General features: G+C 28.8%; 2 protein-coding genes across 2 annotated transcripts; one reads left to right on the top strand and one right to left on the bottom strand.

Annotated features, from left to right (window-relative positions):
* Nucleotides 1-104: 104 nt before the first annotated feature.
* LOC123291440 (DNA replication licensing factor Mcm5) lies at nucleotides 105-4,568 on the bottom strand. Its single transcript, XM_044871729.1, has 11 exons — nucleotides 4,327-4,568; nucleotides 4,040-4,232; nucleotides 3,342-3,404; nucleotides 3,097-3,269; nucleotides 2,797-3,037; nucleotides 2,236-2,482; nucleotides 1,660-1,853; nucleotides 1,003-1,320; nucleotides 814-929; nucleotides 483-754; nucleotides 105-421 (listed from the first exon to the last, which is right to left on the bottom strand). The coding sequence occupies exons 1-11, from the start codon at nucleotides 4,479-4,481 to the stop codon at nucleotides 192-194; spliced, it is 2,202 nt and encodes a 733-aa protein (XP_044727664.1). The 5' UTR covers nucleotides 4,482-4,568; the 3' UTR covers nucleotides 105-191.
* A 2,561-nt stretch (nucleotides 4,569-7,129) lies between these two features.
* On the top strand, nucleotides 7,130-19,650 carry LOC123292519 (centromere-associated protein E-like). Its single transcript, XM_044873232.1, has 13 exons — nucleotides 7,130-7,334; nucleotides 7,740-7,992; nucleotides 8,202-9,051; nucleotides 9,631-9,885; nucleotides 10,120-10,275; nucleotides 11,095-11,234; nucleotides 11,388-11,561; nucleotides 12,258-15,525; nucleotides 15,952-17,496; nucleotides 17,581-17,600; nucleotides 17,742-18,122; nucleotides 18,207-18,248; nucleotides 19,058-19,650. The coding sequence occupies exons 1-13, from the start codon at nucleotides 7,237-7,239 to the stop codon at nucleotides 19,190-19,192; spliced, it is 7,317 nt and encodes a 2,438-aa protein (XP_044729167.1). The 5' UTR covers nucleotides 7,130-7,236; the 3' UTR covers nucleotides 19,193-19,650.
* The last annotated feature ends 408 nt before the right edge of the window (nucleotides 19,651-20,058 follow it).

The raw sequence follows: 20,058 nt of genomic DNA, 5'->3' as shown, positions 1-20,058 counted from the left end.
CGTTTCGTTATCATTTATCAATTAAATTAAATTCTAGTTTAATTTTATCACCTTATTAGAAGGATCGAATTGATACAACATCGAGAAATAAAATTGATTACAAGTTTTGTAAAACATAGAGAAAATGGGTTTATTTTAACTTAAAAAGAATATTACAAAAATAGTATAAAATTAAAAAAAACTTGCAAAATTTAACTGATTCTGTAAAGCATTTTTCTTTGAAGGCGATGTTGTAATTGGCCTCTTCGAATCATTGTTTGAATCACTTTAATAATGGAACGCTCAGGATATTGTTGTCGTAGAAAATCTTGAATAATATTTTGTTCTGATACTTGTGTGCCAATAGCAAATCTTCGTTTTAATTGTTTTTCAATTCGAGATAATATCTCTTGATCTTCTTCCGTAGTAAAACCTTCAGCGCCTAAAAGATAACATCAATCATTTACAATATTTATTATGATGCAATAATATTGAAAACTTACCAGCAAGTGAGCCTGTCATTGCCGCATCTAATGTTGAAACTTGAAACAAACGTAATGCTTCATTCACATGAGTTTCAGTAGCAAATGGTTGCAATCTCATTTTTGCAAGACTTTCGGAAATACGAATTACAGCTTCTAATTGACGTACAGTAATGGGAATAGCTATGCGCTTCTCTGTCTCTTTTTCATGTTGTAAAGTACCTGAACGCATTAATACATAACGACTTTTTAATTTTTCACCAGCCTCTGCACTTAAACGTGGTCCACAATGCCTAAAATAAGTTGTTTTTTAAAATTTGTTTATATATACATTTATTTCTTCTTTACGTACGTTCGACAGTAATTGATGTATTTTTTAAGCATTTCCAATGGAATTTCACCTTCTTTAGGTTCCTCGGTTGTTTGTCCGGCACTCATATGTACGTTCATAATGTGTTTGGCTAAAGTCTTTAAAAAAATTCAAATTAAATTAAAAACTAGACTACTATAATTTCTAAAAATAAAAAAAAATTATACGTACCACATCACGTGCTTCATTATGTTCATCTTTAACAATAAAAATCATATCAAAACGTGATAAAATTGTTGGCATAAAATCGATATTTTCTTCTCCTTTTGTATCGTCCCATCGACCAAAAACACTGTTAGCTGCTGCTAGCACAGAACAACGTGAATTTAATGTTGTAGTAATTCCAGCTTTGGCAATTGATATAGTTTGTTGTTCCATGGCTTCATGAATAGCAACACGATCATCCTCACGCATTTTATCAAATTCATCAATACAAACAACGCCACCATCTGCCAATACCATTGCTCCACCTTCCATGACGAAATTTCGCTGTAAGAAATTTAAATTTTTAAACTTAAAATTCCATAAGAAATTTACGTTTTTTCCTTAATAGTTCGCATATTTGAAGAGAGGTAATATAATATAAACAAACAAAAGAAAACTTTTATCCGAAACTGAAATGATGTGCAAAGTTTCTGATATTTATAGCTCCAAAGAAAGGCGTTTTCCAGACACATGTTTATAATTCCAAATGCTTTTTTCAGCGTGGCTTACCACCCATGATTGTTGACCATTTGTTCATACATGGCTCACTACATTTGTACAATCATTTTTCAAACATACGAACTTCAAAGTAATTCAAGTGATTTGTTGTTTGTGAATAATTACCGTAGCAGGATCACGCATAACAGATGCAGTTAGACCAGCAGCAGAACTACCTTTACCACTAGTATAAACACCAATGGGCGATACACGTTCAACGAATTTTAACAGCTGAGATTTAGCTGTACCTGGATCACCAAGTAATAAGACATTTATATCACCACGTCGAGCTAATCCATCAGGCATTCTTTTTCTGGATCCTAAATTCATTAAAAAAATTAATTACATATTTTTGTTTTTGTAAAAATATTTCTAATGCAAATTAAGCTCCCTATTATCGATTTTTAGGAACCTTCAAGTCTTTTGATATTGCGATTAAGATGTCTCTAGAAAATACATCAGGCACGTACCTTTTTTGATATAATAAAATATTCAGAAACTCGAAAAGAGTTTCTTGCTTTTATTGACTTTGCGACTTTACATGATGATCAAAAGTTTAAACCTCCTAGAATGATTCTTGCGCACGGGACTATCACTTCTCTATTATTGTAAAAATGTATTTCCTTGTTGAAAAAAGTATGTATTTCGACTTGGACTATTTAAATAAAAATTTTTTTTTAGTAAAATTAATAACATAATTACCTCCAAATAATAAACAAGCAATTGATTTTTTAATATCAAGAGCCCCGTATATACTTGGTGCAATACTTTGGGCGATACGATCATATAAATTTGGTGATGCTGCAAGTCTACGGAATTGTTCTTCTTCTGTGGCAGATATTATACCACCAGTACGACCGGCAGCTAAATTTTCTCCAAGAAGTTTTAATCCTAAAACTCGTACATATGATGAACGCACTCCAGTAATATTTTTTTCTTTTCCTTCTTGCTATAATTCGTAAAGTAACAAATATTATAAATAATTAAATTAATTATAAAGAATCAATTTCTAATCAATCCCGATATACATTGAAAATTTTTAATCGTAATAAATGGGTTTAAATCTTTAAAAATTAATATTTTTTTCAAATTAATCTAAACTGGAAACCATGTTCCAATCTGAATTTTCGAATAGAACACTTTTGCCAACGTGTTTACAGATAAAAGTAGTTAGAGATAACTATACGATCGATTCTACAACTGCGACGTGGAAATGTTATTTTAAATTGCAAAGGAGAAATAAGTTATGATAAAAATTATTACCTTTGAAGCTCGCCCTAATTTCTTAATAGAATAAATACCAAGAATTAACACTCTATTTCCAGGAACCACTTGTTCGCACAAATATCTGTCCGCATAAAGTGGAATATGTCTCGGTATTTCACCCTGAGGAATTGAATCTGGTAACTCTTGCAATTTTAACGTTTGAAAATCAACACAATGGCATTTATCTGGTAAAATAAAATATGGATCCAATGGACATTTTGGTCTACCAGCTTGTTCCCTAAAATTTGTTATAAAATAAAAATAAAAATCGTAACATTTGGAGTAAAAAACACTTACGTATTACATTTTCGTGGCATTGCGTATCCTTCTAAGCCCGGCTTGATTGGTAAATTAGGAATGACATTACTACAAGATCGACACTGAATTGCAATTTTGGTAGCCTTAGCTCGAACTCCCGATGCACTTACAATAATTCCAGGTATCTTAACTAATCGTGATACAACTTCTGACTAAAAAAGGTGTAATAAAAAAATTAATTTTAAAATAATTTACAAATTTTGTATATTAAATAGATAACCTACTTTCATATCACGTAGTCCTGCTGGATTTGCATCAGATGTAAGCATAATTTGTATATCTTCAATCTAAAAAAATAATTATGCAGAAGTGTTAAAAATAATTTTGTAGGAATGTTTAGCTAAGAAAAAGGTAAGTTTATTGTACTTGGATGTTTTGGAAATTCATTTTTGCTGAAATGTTTCGGAAAACGAAAATTCATCAAAAAACTTTTAATTTCGAAAGCTCATCAATGTTTTCCTAATATTTTAAAGATCAATTAAAAAAATTTCATATTTTAACAAATAGATAGGTACTATTTCATGTAATTGTGTCAGTTCATTCGACTGCTTACAATTAAGATAGAATAATTTCTACATATCGCACTCCTAAATGGCTCAAATTCTACAAAAATCCTTTAAGAAAATTTTAATTAATATTACTGATTGTGCAGGTGTCGATCTCAGATTAATGGAAAACAGAATGGGATTATAACAGCAAAATAAAAGGCACCCATTTTTACTCAGTAGAATGTCTTCTACTTGAACACAAAAGACCAAACTTTATAGAAATAATATGACATACTTCCAGTCCCTAAACAATAAAAGTGTCCTTAAATACATAGACCTAGTCATTACATCTTCGAACACCTTTGTCTTAACCCACCTCTAAAATTTTTCGAAAAGGAAAATTAAATCTCTATTAAACTAAAATCTATATTTACTTGTTCTTCGCCCTCTGGTCGTGGTGAAGTAATTTCGTCAGCAACATCACGGGCAGCTTCTTCAAATATGGGAACATGTTCACTAGGTTGTTTGTATACTTTATCAGCCAAACTTTCATCATAACTAGCCAAATCTTCTAGATTAACTTCAAGATAATATTGACGCAAATTGTAATTTCGTTTTAATGCATCTCTAAGGATAAAAAATGTTTGGTTAAAATACGTTTATTCATTATTGACACCATTAAATTTCAAAGAACATATTTAATCGTAATCTAAGGACATACCTGTATTTGTAGTTGAAATTATCTTCATTAAACTGACGAATAAAATCTTTGAACTTTCTCTTAACTTCTTGTAAATTCACTTGACCTTCGGTTCCAGTATTAAACTCCCCTAAATTATCACTAAAAAATACTCCACCTTGATCAAAACCTTCCATTTGAAATAAAATTTAAAGGAAATTTCAGAAAATTGAGAATAGTAATGAAACTTAATCAACCTTCTGTTCTAGCATAAAAAATAATCGCGCCAAAATTAATAAGAGTGCCAACCAAAGTTTTTACATTTAATTATGTTGGCGTTCTAATATTAATATCAGTATACTGTCTAGCACAGTTTGGAATTTCAAAGTATGCATAATTAACATTACCAACGACGACGTTACCTACTCAGCAGCACGCTGGTATTTATAAAAGAACGCATTCGCAACCAAGAATCATAAGAATGATAAAGATAGTACCAACATAATCAAGTAAAATTAGAAATTATTACTAGCATGTCTATCTCTATGGTATTATTATCTCTATGAATATATCAGAGTATCTTAAGTTTAGCCCCAAATTTTAACGCTTGGGAATATTAATGCTACAAACAAAATTTTGGTATAGGTGTTCATATAATCACCTAATAAGCCCATTTTTGTTTGTTCGTTTGTCATATGATAACTCAAAAACTGCAGGATATATCAAGATTACATTTTTTTGGGTATTAAGGGGCTAACAAGTGACTTTGAAATCGTAAACGAGTAGTAACTCAATACCATATTTTGCACCGTAAAAGATTTAAAATTTAAATGAAAAAAAAAATGTATTTTCCCAAAATGTTCTTTATATAAAAATTAATAACTTTAGTTTGAAATATTATTTCATAAATATTGTTTTTCCGCGATGGTCCAAATTAGAGTCAAAGGTCAATTTTCGGGAAAAACATTTACATGAATCTTCTTGGTTTTTTAAACTTATTTATGAAAGTTTTAAATTCTGAGTTCGAAATTTAACTTTAGAAACAAATTTCTTCGAAGAAATTCCGTCTCTATTGTACATAGTACAGTCTACAATACATACATTAAAATTTTCCACTTTGTTTTTTATGTGTCTGTAGTACACTAATAAGTGTGGGTAAAAAAAAGGATAGCGCTAAAGTAATAACATATCACCTCTTTGACTTACACTCTGTTTAAATAAAAATTTAAATCACTCGTGTACAAACGGTCGGGTTAAAATGACTTTTTAAAAGCGTTGATGTGCAAAGTACCATTCACGTGTTACTGCGCAATAAAATATTAACGTATTTATGTGACAGAAATATGAACAAAGTTACAAAAACATTTTTTTAACTTTTTTAATTTTATATATATATATTTTTAATTTAATTCAAAAGTGATTAAAATGAGTGACAATATAAAAGTTGCTATTAAGGTTCGACCTTTAATAGCACGAGAAAGGGACGAAAATTTACCTGAGCAATGGATCATACAAGAAAATTCATTAAAACCAAAACTAAGCTCTTCAGCAAATGAAGTTTATTATTTTGGTTTGTATATTTATTGTAATTTGATGTCTACAAAAATATCAAAATGAACATAGCACGTGTTCAATATAAATAAATTGATAAAAAAAGATATCATTTGCTTTTATCAATATTGAAATTTGTTGTTAGGGAAAATTATTTTAATCGCGCAAAATTTAAAAAAGTGATCTTAGCTTATATATAACCTTGTTTTGTTGATTTTTATGAAAACAAAGTTTTAAACATTTTATTCAAAATATTTTTGTTAAAACATTAGGATGTTTACGCTATTAATTATTACATAAACTTGAAACCAAACCAAAAATTATGAATACTGCAAATAATGCATTTTTTTAAAATGTGTAAGCAAATTATTTATATACAGATAATAGAGAATTTTGTCCGTCACGTCTGTGGACACGATAACTCAAAAACGAAAAGAGATATCAAGCTGAAATTTTTATAGAATCCACAGGACGTAAAAAGTGAAGCTAAATTCGTAAATCGGAAACATAGGCCAAATGGGTCTTATATCCGTAGAATCAGGTCCGTAACTAGGGCGCGGTAAAGGAGGCACTCGCCACCAGCCACACGGTAAAGAGGTAAAGAATCATGTAAAAGGCGCTCATTAATTTACAATTTTATAAATATCATAATTTGGATGATGGAGCAAAATTAAATTTTTTGGATTCTGATGACGTCATAAAGTTAAAAAATTCTACTTTTTTGATAACACAACCAAATTAGATCCGATCTTATTGGATTTTTTTTTGAAACCCACTATTTTTGGGTAATTCTTTTCAGCTGTGATGCCAGTTTTTCGCTAGCTATCACTAAAGTGTTTAAATCCGGGACCAAGACTCCACTTTCTTGAAACCTATTAGAGCTAGGTTTATTTTGATCACAAATTTGAAAATTATGACCCAAATTTAGTAGAATTACATACTTGGTTTAACAAAATTGGATTAAATTTGGATGTGATAGAGCAAAATTAAATTTTTTGGATTCTGATGACGTCATAAAGTAAAAAAAAACGACTTTTTTGGTAACACAACCAAATTTGATCCGATCTTATTGGAATTTTTTTTGAAACCCACTATTTTTTAGTCATTCTTTTCAGCTGTGATGTCAGTTTTTCGCTAGCTATCACATATGTTCTTAATTCCGGGACCAAGACTCCTCATTTTTTTAGAATCTATAAAAACTTGTTCCTTTTTAAGGATAGTAAAAAAGATAACAGTAGAAAAGTAAATCAAAATTATTTTACAGACCATGTTTTCGATACAAAGGCAACAAATATTGATGTATACAATGCAGTGGTTGCACCAATTACCGCTGCTGCTGTCAGTGGATTTAACGGAACTATTTTTGCATATGGTCAGACATCATCTGGTAAAACTTACACAATGACGGGCTCAAAAAAAGAATGTGGTATTGTTCAACTAGTCATAAACGATATCTTCAAACTTATAGCAACTCATTCTAATCGAGAATTTTTATTAAGGTAGGTTTTTTAAAGTTTTATCAAGCGGTTCCACAAATCTATTATTTCCTTTTTTCATTATTTTAAAATATGATTTAACAAAATTATCTCTGAAAATATCTGTTCTTTTGCACCTGCATAAATCTGCAGGACGTCAGCTTCAGAATGCTTGGGTCCAAAACTATGGATCCATCAATCCTGAGAGAGATCCTGACGGAAAGCTTTGGGCTGGTGTTTCGTCTCAACAGAATCCTATAGCTTCATCTGATTTTAATGGCATCTCTCACCCGAAAACGCCTCGTTTTCGGGTGATTGGTTGTTCTCAAGAAGGCTTAGAGAACCCGTTGGCCTAGGTGCTAGAGATCCACTTGCGGTACCCCTCTTATATATTATACATAAATAATAGTAACAATGGTTTTGTTTTAGAGCATCTTTTATAGAAATTTATAATGAAAAGATTCACGATCTACTCGACTATGACGAAAGTAAAAAGGAGAGCAACAAAGAAACAATTAAGGTTCGGGAAGAGGACGGTGTAGTTAAATTAAATGTTAAAGAAGAAATATCAGATACACCAGCTAGTTTAATGGATATAATGCGACGTGGTGAAAAAAATCGGGTTATTGGTGAAACAAATATGAATGAAAGGAGTAGTAGATCACACACAATCTTCAGAATTGTAAGTTTTTTTTCTTCATTTTCAGTAGATTCAATTTTTTCGAAAATTGTTAGCTTTCGGAGAAAATGTGACTTAAAAATATGCCATTATTGCATTTAATAGAATTACGCAATAATTAACTCTTTTCATTTTTTTTTTCTTTTCAAAATAAAGAAAATCGTGGAGTGAATCCTTCAAAATAATGTTGGATATATTTTTTATATTTTTAGATAATTGAATCTCGAAACTCAGATACAAATGATCCAGATGGTGCGGTTCAAGTAGCCCATTTAAATCTAGTGGATTTAGCTGGATCTGAACGAGTTAGCCAAACAGGTGCTAAAGGTGTACGTTTACGTGAAGGCGCACATATCAACAAATCATTGTTCACGCTAAGTCATGTCATCAACCAATTAAGTGAAAATATTGACCAAACAAAATTTATAAGTTTTCGTGACAGTAAATTAACCCGCATTTTACAATCTTCATTGGGTGGAAATGCAAAGACTGCTATAATCTGTGCAATAACACCAGCATCATTAGATGAATCAATTTCAACGTTAGCGTTTGCATCACGGGCAAAATCAATAAAAAATAAACCAAAAGTTAATGAAATTATATCGAATGATACACTACTTAAACGTTATGCAAAACAAATATCAATATTACAGGATCAATTAGAGCGAGAACAAAAAGTCAATTTAAATTTGAAAGAAGAAACTTCGTTAGCGAATCGTCGACTACGGGAGCGAATATCTTTATTACAAAAGTTTATGTTACGACCACAAACAACACCCGTGAAACAAATATTACCAGCAATCGGATCACTTGTACCTGAAAGTGTTGAAAAAACAATACGCAGACAAACATGGTGTGCACCAGCTAAAAGTTTATTTTCATTGCCACGACCACCGCAGGAAGTATTTACTGAAGATGTGAATATGCGTATGTTACGAAGTAGACTAAACGACATCTCTTTGAATAGTTCCTCAAGTTTTATTTCCGGTGAAAATTTTGAATTTGATAAAGTATTCAATTTTAATAATAGTTTATTACTAAAAGAAAACAATCAAAACAACGGTATGCATATCTATTTATTTATATTAGTTCAATCATAATTGAGGTACTAAAACCGAGAAATGACTATAAGCTCGGAATTTAAAAGTACGCCTCTGAATAAAAACGCCTCTGATTTTTATGGAACCGAGCGCAATTTTTTCGTAAAGCTAGCAAAAAAATTCTATTTTGATCCTTTCCAACACGTCAAGGCCCAATATCTCGGAAAAGGATTGGTTACCTTCTAAGTGTAGAAGAAATAAAAGTTTTATTACTAACTAGCAAACACTTAAGATTTTTAGAATTAAAAAAAAAAGCCTAACAGCTCCTAGACAACAAAGGAAGGGGTATCGTTCACTTAAGAAAACACTGATCTCAAGTATAAAGAATAGACCATGAATTTCACAAAATTTTCGAAGCACTGTTTATGATTTATTTTTTCTGAATCATATTAATAATTTGACCTTGACGTCCTTAATTATACGTAATTATGAAATAAGTTCATTACTAAATACGTATTTATAAAAATTAGCATAAAATGTGGTTTTACCTTTATAAATTTTAATGAATGTTTTATTAAAATTATTATTTTTAAATTTTTAGATAACGAAACTATACCTATGGAACCATTCGAATTAGAATTAATTGAGAGTGTAAAAAACAAAGTAAATGAAACATTAACATCGATTCCATCAACAGGTGTGATTGAAGTGGCTCAAAAGTCTGAAACAAATGAATCTGAAGTAGAAAAATTAAAAACACAGTTAAATTTCTATCAGACGGAATATGAAACGCTAAAAGAATTTGTAGAAGATGAAAATTTCATACTTAAAGAGCGTATTAATGAATTAGAAAAACGTAATGAAGAAATTCTTGTAGATAATTCAAAGTTACAAGATTCAATAAATACAAAAGATGTTGAAATAAACACTTTAAATATAAAATTAAGTGGTTACGCGTCAGCTAATCCATTGCTTGGTAGTGAGCCAATTGACGCTGCAATAACAAGATTAATGCAGAAGAAAGATGAAATTTTAGTAATAAAAAATGATATAAATAAAACTATAATTAATTATGATGTACAAGATATAGATAAAAACACAGATTATTTAAAACGTTTACATAATGAATTTACAGAAGTTTTGCAAGTATTTGATGCGAATGCAAAATTAATTACTGCAATGCAACGACTGAATCATCATTATAAGACAACTTTACAAAATATAAAACTACCACGTAATAAGTTAGGTAAGTGTACAATTAAACTTGTTTACATACATTGACTGATATTATTCTAGGATATGGCACGTAAAAAAATCTATTAACTCTATCTTTCTGCCGCGTAGTAAATAAGTTCATGAGTCGATGTTGAGCATTTAATCTCATAGGACGTATAGAGAGAGTGTAGAATTATGGGGAAAAAGTGAATCCTAACCGCCTGGAAGTAACGATAAGGCAAAGGAATCATTTTTTATAAGCCGGGAAAAATAGTAGCAGGCAAAACTTTTTAGCGGTTTCGAAGGGGGTGGGGTTGAAGAAAACCGAAAAAAATGGATCCTAATTAGTTAACTCAAGTGCGATTTTGTTGTGGCAACATGCACTATTATAGAAAAATAGTGACAGACATCCTAGATTAGTAGTATGACGGTTGTTTGAAATCAAGTGTTGAAAAAGTCCCGAAAACTGCTGTAGAACAAAGTAAGTAAAAACTTAAAAAAAATTCTACCGCTCACCAAAAAATTTCCATAACGACCACACAAACGGTACACAATACTATAACTCAGGAGCTTATTTGCTACGCGACAGATAGTTAGAGTTCATAAATTTTTAAGTGCTATATCCTAGAATATATTGCAAAGTGGCAGCTATAAAATCCAAAATAAAAGGAACATTATCGACGTATATTATTATACCATGTATATAAGAAATATATCATAGTTTATTAAGTTGCTGTCTGAATGCAATCAATAAGGGTCACAACTAAACGCCGATTATGTAGAATTTATGTCAGATATTTCCATTCTATTTTCAAAGATGAATACTAATATAAATGTATGTTTCAATTAGGTACAATTGAAGAGGATGAAGATTCTGAAGAATATTTAAGTAGAATACATGAAATCATAACCGATACTAAACGTTTACAAACTACCATTCGGGAGATGAGTACTCATATAGAATATTTACAAGAACATAATCATATAATGGTAACAGAATACGAAAAATTACGTGATGAATTTTCAACTAAAATTAAAGATCAAATAAATGATAATAAAAAATCACAAGTCACTATCGATATGTTAAAATCGGAAAAATTTGATTTAGAACAGAAATATATGAAATCAATTGAATTTGCTAAGCAAATTGAACAAGAGAAAGAATTTTGGGAAGAATTACAACGTAAAAATAAAACTTTAAAACAACAAATAGATACATTACAAGAAACAAAGAATGATTTTGATATAAAATTGCGAAATCTAGAGGAAACATATTTAGCAAAAATAGAAGATATCACCAATGAATTCCAAATTAAAGTAAGCAATCTTGAAACGTCTAACAAAACACTAGAAAGTGAGATAAACAATTTAAAAGAAAACCATCAAAGTTTAGAAATCAATTATAAAGATGTTCAGAATAATTATAATGAAATGCAAATATTACATACCAATTTTTATCAAGAGTTACAAAAATTAACAAATCGATTCGAAAAATTAATTTTAAAAACATCATTTTTTGTTTATGGTACTATTGATGAGAACTCGAAAGAAAGTCAATTAGTAGCGCAATATCAAAATTTAATTGAATGTGCTGAAAAATATTTACAAAATGAAGATATTATTAAATATGAATTCGAAAATAAAATTAGTGAATTAACATTACAAATTGATAAATTTCTATCCGATAATGATCAGAAATGTTATAACTCACTTAACAAAGAAAAAGAAATTCAGCCGCTGAGAGAAATTGATGAAGAGGAAAATTCTCTACTAGAAAAACTAAAAATGAAGGATCTTAAAATTTCTGAATTACAAACACTAATTAAAAGTATCAAAGACGTTAATAGCACTCACGATGTAATACTTTGTCAAGAGGAAATTCCATGTATGAAAAATGGAATTGAAATATTGGAATCCAACAAAAATTCAACTAATAAAGAATTTGAAGATTTACATTCTTTAAAAGAAGAACTGAATTTGAAAAACTTAAAAATATCCGAGTTAAAAGAAGAAATTGAAGAAATAAAACAATTCAATCTAGAACAAAATCGAGATATTGCGGATTATCAACAGAAAATAAAGAATTTATTAAACGAATTGAATGTTTCCACAAATTCTTTAAACGAAGAATTAAAACTTAAAAATTTAAGAATATCACAATTGGAAGAGGAAATTGGAGAAATCAAACAGTTCAATTTAGAACAAAATCGGGATATTGTAAATTATCAAGAAAAAATTTATGCCATGAACAAAAAAATGGAAGAATCAGAGCTAAAAAATAAAGACCTTGTAGAAAAAATAGTTATAATAAAAGATCTCGAAGATAATTTTAATTCTACCAAAGAAGACTTAAAATTGAAAGATTTTAAAATATCAGAATTAGAAAACCAAATCGAAGAAATGAAACAAATTAATTTGGAACAAAATGAACGGATAAACAATTACCAAGAAGAAATTCAGATCGCAATGAAAAAATTGGAAGAATTAGAAATAAAGAATAATGAAGTTACGGAAAAATCAGCTGCAATAAAAGAACTTGAAGATTCCGTAATTTCTACCAAAGAAGAATTAAAATTGAAAGATTTAAAAATATTAGAACTTGGAAAACAAATTGAAGAAATGAAACAAATTAATTTGGAACAAAATGGCCAGATGAAAAATTACCAAGAAGAAATTCAGAGCGCAATGAAAAAGTTGGAAGAATTAGAAATAAAGAATAATGAAGATACGGAAAAATCAGCTGCAATAAAAGAACTTGAAGATTCTGTAAATTCTACCAAGGAAGAAATAAAACTTAAAGATTTGAAAATATCGGAATTAGAAAAGCAAATTGAAGAAATGAAACAAATTAACTTGGAACAAAATGAACGTATGGACAATTATCAAGGAGAAATGCGAAATGTAATGAAAAAATTAGAAATAAAAGATAATGAAGTTACGGAAAAATCAGCTATAATAAGAGAACTTGAAGAATCTTTAAAGTCTTCCAAAGAGGAATTGAAATTAAAAGATTTCAAAATGTCAGAATTAGAAAAACAAATTGAAGAAATGAAACAAGTTAACTTGGAACAAAGTAACCGTATGGACAATTACAAAGAAGAAATTCAGAGCGCAATGAAAAAGTTGGAAGAATTTGAACTGAAAAATAACGAACTTTCGGAAAAATCAGCTGTTATTAAGGGGCTCGAAGATTCTGTAATTTCTACCAAAGACGAATTAAAATTGAAAGAATTAAAAATATTAGAACTTGGAAAACAAATTGAAGAAATGAAACAAATTAATATGGAACAAAATGACCAGATGAACAATTACCAAGAAGAAATTCAGAGCGCAATCAAAAAATTGGAAGAATTAAAAATAAAGAATCATGAAGTTACGGAAAAATCAGCTGCAATAAAAGAACTTCACGATTCTGTAAATTCTACCAAGGAAGAAATAAAACTTAAAGATTTGAAAATATCGGAATTAGAAAAGCAGATCGAAGAAACGAAACAAATTAACTTGGAACAAAATGAACGTATGGACAATTATCAAGGAGAAATGCGAAATGTAATGAAAAAATTAGAAATAAAAGATAATGAAGTTACGGAAAAATCAGCTATAATAAGAGAGCTTGAAGAATCTTTAAAGTCTTCCAAAGAGGAATTGAAATTAAAAGATTTCAAAATGTCAGAATTAGAAAAACAAATTGAAGAAATGAAACAAGTTAACTTGGAACAAAGTAACCGTATGGACAATTACAAAGAAGAAATTCAGAGCGCAATGAAAAAGTTGGAAGAATTTGAACTGAAAAATAACGAACTTTCGGAAAAATCAGCTGTTTTTAAGGGGCTCGAAGATTCCGTAATTTCTACCAAAGAAGAATTAAAATTGAAAGAATTAAAAATATTAGAACTTGGAAAACAAATTGAAGAAATGAAACAAATTAATATGGAACAAAATGACCAGATGAACAATTACCAAGAAGAAATTCAGAGAGCAATGAAAAAATTGGAAGAATTAGAAATAAAGAATAATGAAGTTACGGAAAAATCAGCTGCAATAAAAGAACTTGAAGATTCCGTAATTTCTACCAAAGAAGAATTAAAATTGAAAGATTTAAAAATATTAGAACTTGGAAAACAAATTGAAGAAATGAAACAAATTAATATGGAACAAAATGATCAGATGAACAATTACCAAGAAGAAATGCAGAGAGCAATGAAAAAATTGGAAGAATTAGAAATAAAGAATAATGAAGTTACCGAAAAATCAGCTGCAATAAAAGAACTTGAAGATTCCGTAAATTCTACCAAAGAAGAATTAAAATTGAAAGATTTAAAAATATTAGAACTTGGAAAACAAATTGAAGAAATGAAACAAATTAATTTGGAACAAAATGGCCAGATGAAAAATTACCAAGAAGAAATTCAGAGCGCAATGAAAAAGTTGGAAGAATTAGAAATAAAGAATAATGAAGATACGGAAAAATCAGCTGCAATAAAAGAACTTGAAGATTCTGTAAATTCTACCAAGGAAGAAATAAAACTTAAAGATTTGAAAATATCGGAATTAGAAAAGCAAATTGAAGAAATGAAACAAATTAACTTGGAACAAAATGAACGTATGAACAATCAACAAGTAGAAATGCATAGCACAATAAAGCAATTGGAAGTATTAGAACTAGAAAAAGAACTAAAAATGAAGGATTTAAAAATTTTAGAATTAGAGCAACAAATAAGTGCTCACGATGTAAATCTTTGTCAACGGGAAATTCAAACTATGAAGAACAAAATTGAAAGTTTGAAATCTAGCAAAAATTCAACTGATATAGAATTGGAAATTTTAAATCCTTTAAAAGAAGAACTTAAATTAAGGAATTTAAAAATATCAGAACTACAAAAACAACTAGAAGAAATAGAGCAAATTAGTTTGGAACAAAATGAACGTATAAAGAATTATCAAGTAGAAATAAGTAGCACAATGAATAAATTGAAAGAGTTAGAATTGAAAGATCAACTTCTTATGGAAAAAGCAGTTCTACTAAAAGATCTTGAAGATAGAATAAATTCGGTAGAACAAGAATTAAATTCAAAAACGTTAAAAATATGTGAATTAGAAAATCAAATCGAGGAAATGAAACAAATTAATGTAGACCAAAGTGCGCGTATAATTAGCTCTCAAGAGAAAATTGAAAATATGACAAAAGATTTCATTCAATCGAATTTGAAACAAAGCGGCATCGAAAGTTTTAATCAAATTTCTGATTTAGTAAATTGTCAAAATGAAACCGATGAAGAAAAAATACAATATCTTAAGAACAAATTTGAAGAAATTAATATTAAGTATAATAATCTTCAAGAAAATTATTTAAAACTTGAAAGTGAGTTGGAAAAAAAATGCAAAGATTGTAAAGATATTTACAAAGAAAAAATTCATAAACTAACGAAAGAAAAAGAGAAATTAACCAACAACAATAAAATTTCTGCGAAACAATATAAAGAAGCTCGATGTGAAATTTTACTTCTTAAAGCAAAGTTAACAACGTTAGAAGATCAGTACAAGCAGAAAGAAATCGAACGGGAACAATCAGAATTAAAATTTAAACAGTTGAAAGAAGAAAATCTCGAGAATAAAGAAACTATTATCCAAAATTTAAAACAAAGAAATGAACGGTTAGAAGAAAAATTCATGAAAAAACATGAATTTAATCAAAAATTAAAACAAGAATTGGAATCAAAGAAGAAGATTTTATCAAATTTAGAAAGACTGAACGATGAACTAAGTGAAAATCTCTCATCGAAAAATATCATAATTCAAAATTTAAAAGAAAGTAAAGAAAGTTTAGAACAGAAACTTAAAGGTTTTGACGATTATGAATCTCTAAAACTGGAATTAGATATAAAAAATAGTAAAATATTTAATCTAGAATCAACAATACAGAAACTTGAAAAATTAAATTGTGAATTAAAAGAAAGTCACTCTTCACAAGATTCAATTATTCGAAATTTAAAAGATAATGTAGCAAATTTAGAACAACAACATTGTGATTTCAAAAACAATATAAAATCTTTAAACGAAGTATTACAATCGAAAAATATTGCTATATCAAATTTAGAAGCAACAATATTAGATTTGGATAAAGTACACCAGAAACAAAAAGATAGACAAACAACTTTAGAAAAGAATGGAAATGATTTTGAAAACAATATAAAATCATTAAAACAACAATTAGAATCAAACAAGAAGATTTTATCAAATTTAGAAAGACTGAACGATGAACTAAAGGAAAATCTCACATCAAAAGATATCATAATTCAAAATTTAAAAGAAAGTAAAGAAAGTTTAGAACAGAAACTTAAAGGTTTTGACGATTATGAATCTCTAAAACTGGAATTAGATATAAAAAATAATACAATATTTAATCTTGAATCAACAATACAGAAACTTGAAAAATTAAATTGTGAATTAAAAGAAAGTCACTCTTCGCAAGATTCAATTATTCGAAATTTAAAAGATAATGTAGCAAATTTAGAACAACAACATTATGATTTCAAAAACAATATAAAATCTTTAAACGAAGTATTACAATCGAAAAATATTGCTATATCTAATTTAGAAGCAACAATATTAAATCTAGAAAAAATAAATCAGGAAAAAAAAGGTCCCATTTTACAAACATACTTAGAAACAAATACAATTGATTTCGAAAACAGTATAAAATCATTAAAACAAGAACTTGAATCGAAAAAAGATATTATATCAAGATTAGAAGCAAAAATTTTGAATTTAGAAAATTCGGAAAAAAGAAACCTTGAACAAATACAACATCTTAACAAATACAACACCGAACTAACAGATAATACGCCTTCAAAGGGAACAGGATCAACGATTACTACTCCCAACGAGGGAACTGCTCTCGAAGAGACTATAGAAAAAATGAAAAGAAAAATGCGTGGCTTACAGAAAAAAGTAATGGATTTGGAAAGAGAAAACAAAATATTAACGAACCGATTAGAAAAAATGGTACAACGCAATGATGAACAAGCTGAAATATATAACATACAATTAAATACAGAGGCTGAATTTTTGGAAAAAGAAATAGAACAGAAAAACGAAACGATTAAAAAATTGGAAAAAGATAAAGATGAATTAATGAAACAACTTGAAAATTTAAATAATCAACTAGATTTAAAATCAAAAGATTTAAACACTAAAGATAAACTTATAAGTGATTTAAATAACAAATTGTTACCATTAAAAAATCATAATGGTCCACATAAAGAAAATTATAATCAACACGAATATGATTGTGAAAAATGTAAGATTGAAATACAAAAAATAATAAAAGAAAAAGATCGTTTTATGAAAATTAGTGTAATGAATTCAAAATCATTAACGCAATTGAGACAACAACTTAAAACCAAAGAAACGTCTGAAAAAGAATTAAAATTATTGTATGAAGAAATTAAACAAGAAAATAAAATTTTAATTATGAAAAAAAATGAATTAATTGAGAAAATTGAACAAAATCGTTGTGAAAATTGTTCCAAAAATAATGATACTACTATTCAAACAATTAATTTAAATAAACAATTAGAATTAGAATTAGCATCATTAAAAACAGAGAATGAAATGTATATAACGAAAATTCATCAATTAGAAGATAAAATTAATGAACTGAGATTACCCGATCATCGTAGTAACACACCATCACCGAATACGGTACGTAAAAATCGTTCAAGTATATCAAAACGTAATGAATTATTTGATGAATCAAGAAAACTTCGAATGGAAAATGAATTAAGTGCGGCTCAACAACATTTAGCGTCCAACAGCAATACAGTATGCGCAACACCAGTCTCTAAACTTGATCGTGGTGTTCAAGTTGATACTACTGTAAGTATAGTTCAAATCTTTTACTGTATTAAAAAAGATTCAAATTTATTTGTAAGGAGTAATACGTTCTGTTTTCATTTTTAGAATGTGGGTTATGCTCATGGAAGCGGAATTGTTACTGAATATGTAAGTAAAAAAATATCTTTACTAAATAAATAAGTAAATACATATTTTAATTCAGGGAATAAACTGGAAAAAAATGTCGATAGTGGAAAAGTTGGGAAACTGCAACGATTTTAATGAAACTTTTTTATAGGACCCCAAGGAACATTCAGTCAAATAATCCTAGTCATTTGGATCAATAGAACTCCCAGTGGGAGGGGGAGCATATGTGTAATAAAAAACGCTTAGTTTCTTGGGTTGTTTTATTCTATAACAACGTATTTTTTGTTTTCTGATACAAATTTTGTCATCCGTTTCGCAGATTAATTGAATTACAAGGTATTAGTAGTTTCTAGAAACTATGTTCAGAAGAAAATTTTTAATTTTTTGTATCTGACAAAAATGGCACGATTTTCGGAAGACGTGACAGAATCCGTATAATCTGGCATCGGATTCGCATTAGCGACCAAAAATATCTCTCATAGTTTTAAAGATAAATACTTAATTTGCCGTTTTTGTGCCAAAAAAGTGAAATTCTTGGTTAAAAATGACACGATTTTCGGAAGACATTACAGAATCAGTATAATCCGACAATTAATTCGTAATCAGCGACCAAAAATACCTACTACTTAAACCAAAATCAACATTTCAAAAAAATTTAGGCTGCATATGCCCTCCACTGGGACCCTATGCCCCCCTATGACTAGGTTAAGTTGACTAAATGTTCATTGGGATCTTATAAACACATTACAAAAAAAATTTCATTAAAACGGATGCTGTTTCCCCACTTTTTCATGCATTATGATGATTATTAAAAATTTTTATCTTTTCAGCACTATGACAAAGCACTTCGTGAGGTAACAAAAAAAAAAGAATTTTATAAAGAATTAGCAATCATAAGAAAGAGAAATAATGAAGAATTGCAAAATAAACTGTGTGAGGAATGTCGTACTTATATCAAAAAATAAAAATGCAATACAATATATATGTCTGTGATTTAATTTTATTAATATTATAATGTGTAAAGTGTGTATATTCATATCAAGAACATATGTATTAAGGACGCAAAACTAGTTTGGAGAAGGTATCAGGAAAAAAACACCTATCTTCCTCTTGGTCGTTGTGTACTTTGTATTGCGCATCAGGCTCTTTTTGTTTTCAATTTTTTATCTTTTTGAATCAATTGAAAGTAATTGAAAACATGTTATCAATACCCCCTAGAGCACACGATAAATACTTAATTTGCCGTTATTGTCACTTAGATATGCCTGACTTGATTCACTTAGACAGCCTGACGCGCAGTGCAAAGTACGCATCTATCGGTGACTAGACCCCGCCCAGACAGGTACCTTAAATTCAGCCACGGGCGCTTATAGCTCGAATAGGAGGTGTCATGTTCTTATTATGTATGTTCTTGATTCATATATTTTTATATTTTTGATAAAATACTTAACTGTAAAATTTTTTTATTAAATTAGAAAACTCGTTTTATGAGTTTGTAAACGTTTATTAGTTTTCAAAATAATAATTTATATTTTTAAAATATGTGTTTTTATTTATTAAATTATCCTGTCAGCAATAAGCATGAGATTTAGTTTACGCTGAAGCATTGTTTTTGAAAAATTTGCAGACACTTTTCTGTAGGAAAACTTGTACAAAAAATTTTTTTTTAAATGAGAGCGACGTGGAGGTGGCGATGAATCACATTTCAATATACTGTTACAGTCATAGTTTTCAAACAGTTCATTGGAATATGATTCTCTTACTCTCACGCCGGCGTCGCGATTTTAAAAATTATTTTGATAGATTATTACCAATTTTTGATTTCATATTA

The sequence above is a fragment of the Chrysoperla carnea genome, chromosome 2 (genome assembly GCF_905475395.1).
Source record: "Chrysoperla carnea chromosome 2, inChrCarn1.1, whole genome shotgun sequence".
NCBI classification, from domain to species: Eukaryota; Metazoa; Arthropoda; class Insecta; order Neuroptera; family Chrysopidae; genus Chrysoperla; species Chrysoperla carnea.
This window is presented reverse-complemented; position numbering and strand designations above follow the sequence as displayed.

Coding starts and splice junctions, on each gene's coding strand:
- LOC123291440 (XM_044871729.1), bottom strand. CDS start 4,481: ATGGAAGGTTTTGATCAAGGTGGAGTATTTTTTAGTGATAATTTAGGG. Junction 3,038..3,096: donor ATGCCACGAAAATGTAATAC/GTAAGTGTTTTT, acceptor AACAAATTTTAG/GGAACAAGCTGGTAGACCAA. Junction 2,483..2,796: donor AATTAGGGCGAGCTTCAAAG/GTAATAATTTTT, acceptor TACGAATTATAG/CAAGAAGGAAAAGAAAAAAA.
- LOC123292519 (XM_044873232.1), top strand. CDS start 7,237: ATGACGGGCTCAAAAAAAGAATGTGGTATTGTTCAACTAGTCATAAAC. Junction 10,276..11,094: donor ACTACCACGTAATAAGTTAG/GTAAGTGTACAA, acceptor TGTTTCAATTAG/GTACAATTGAAGAGGATGAA. Junction 18,123..18,206: donor GTGTTCAAGTTGATACTACT/GTAAGTATAGTT, acceptor TTTCATTTTTAG/AATGTGGGTTATGCTCATGG.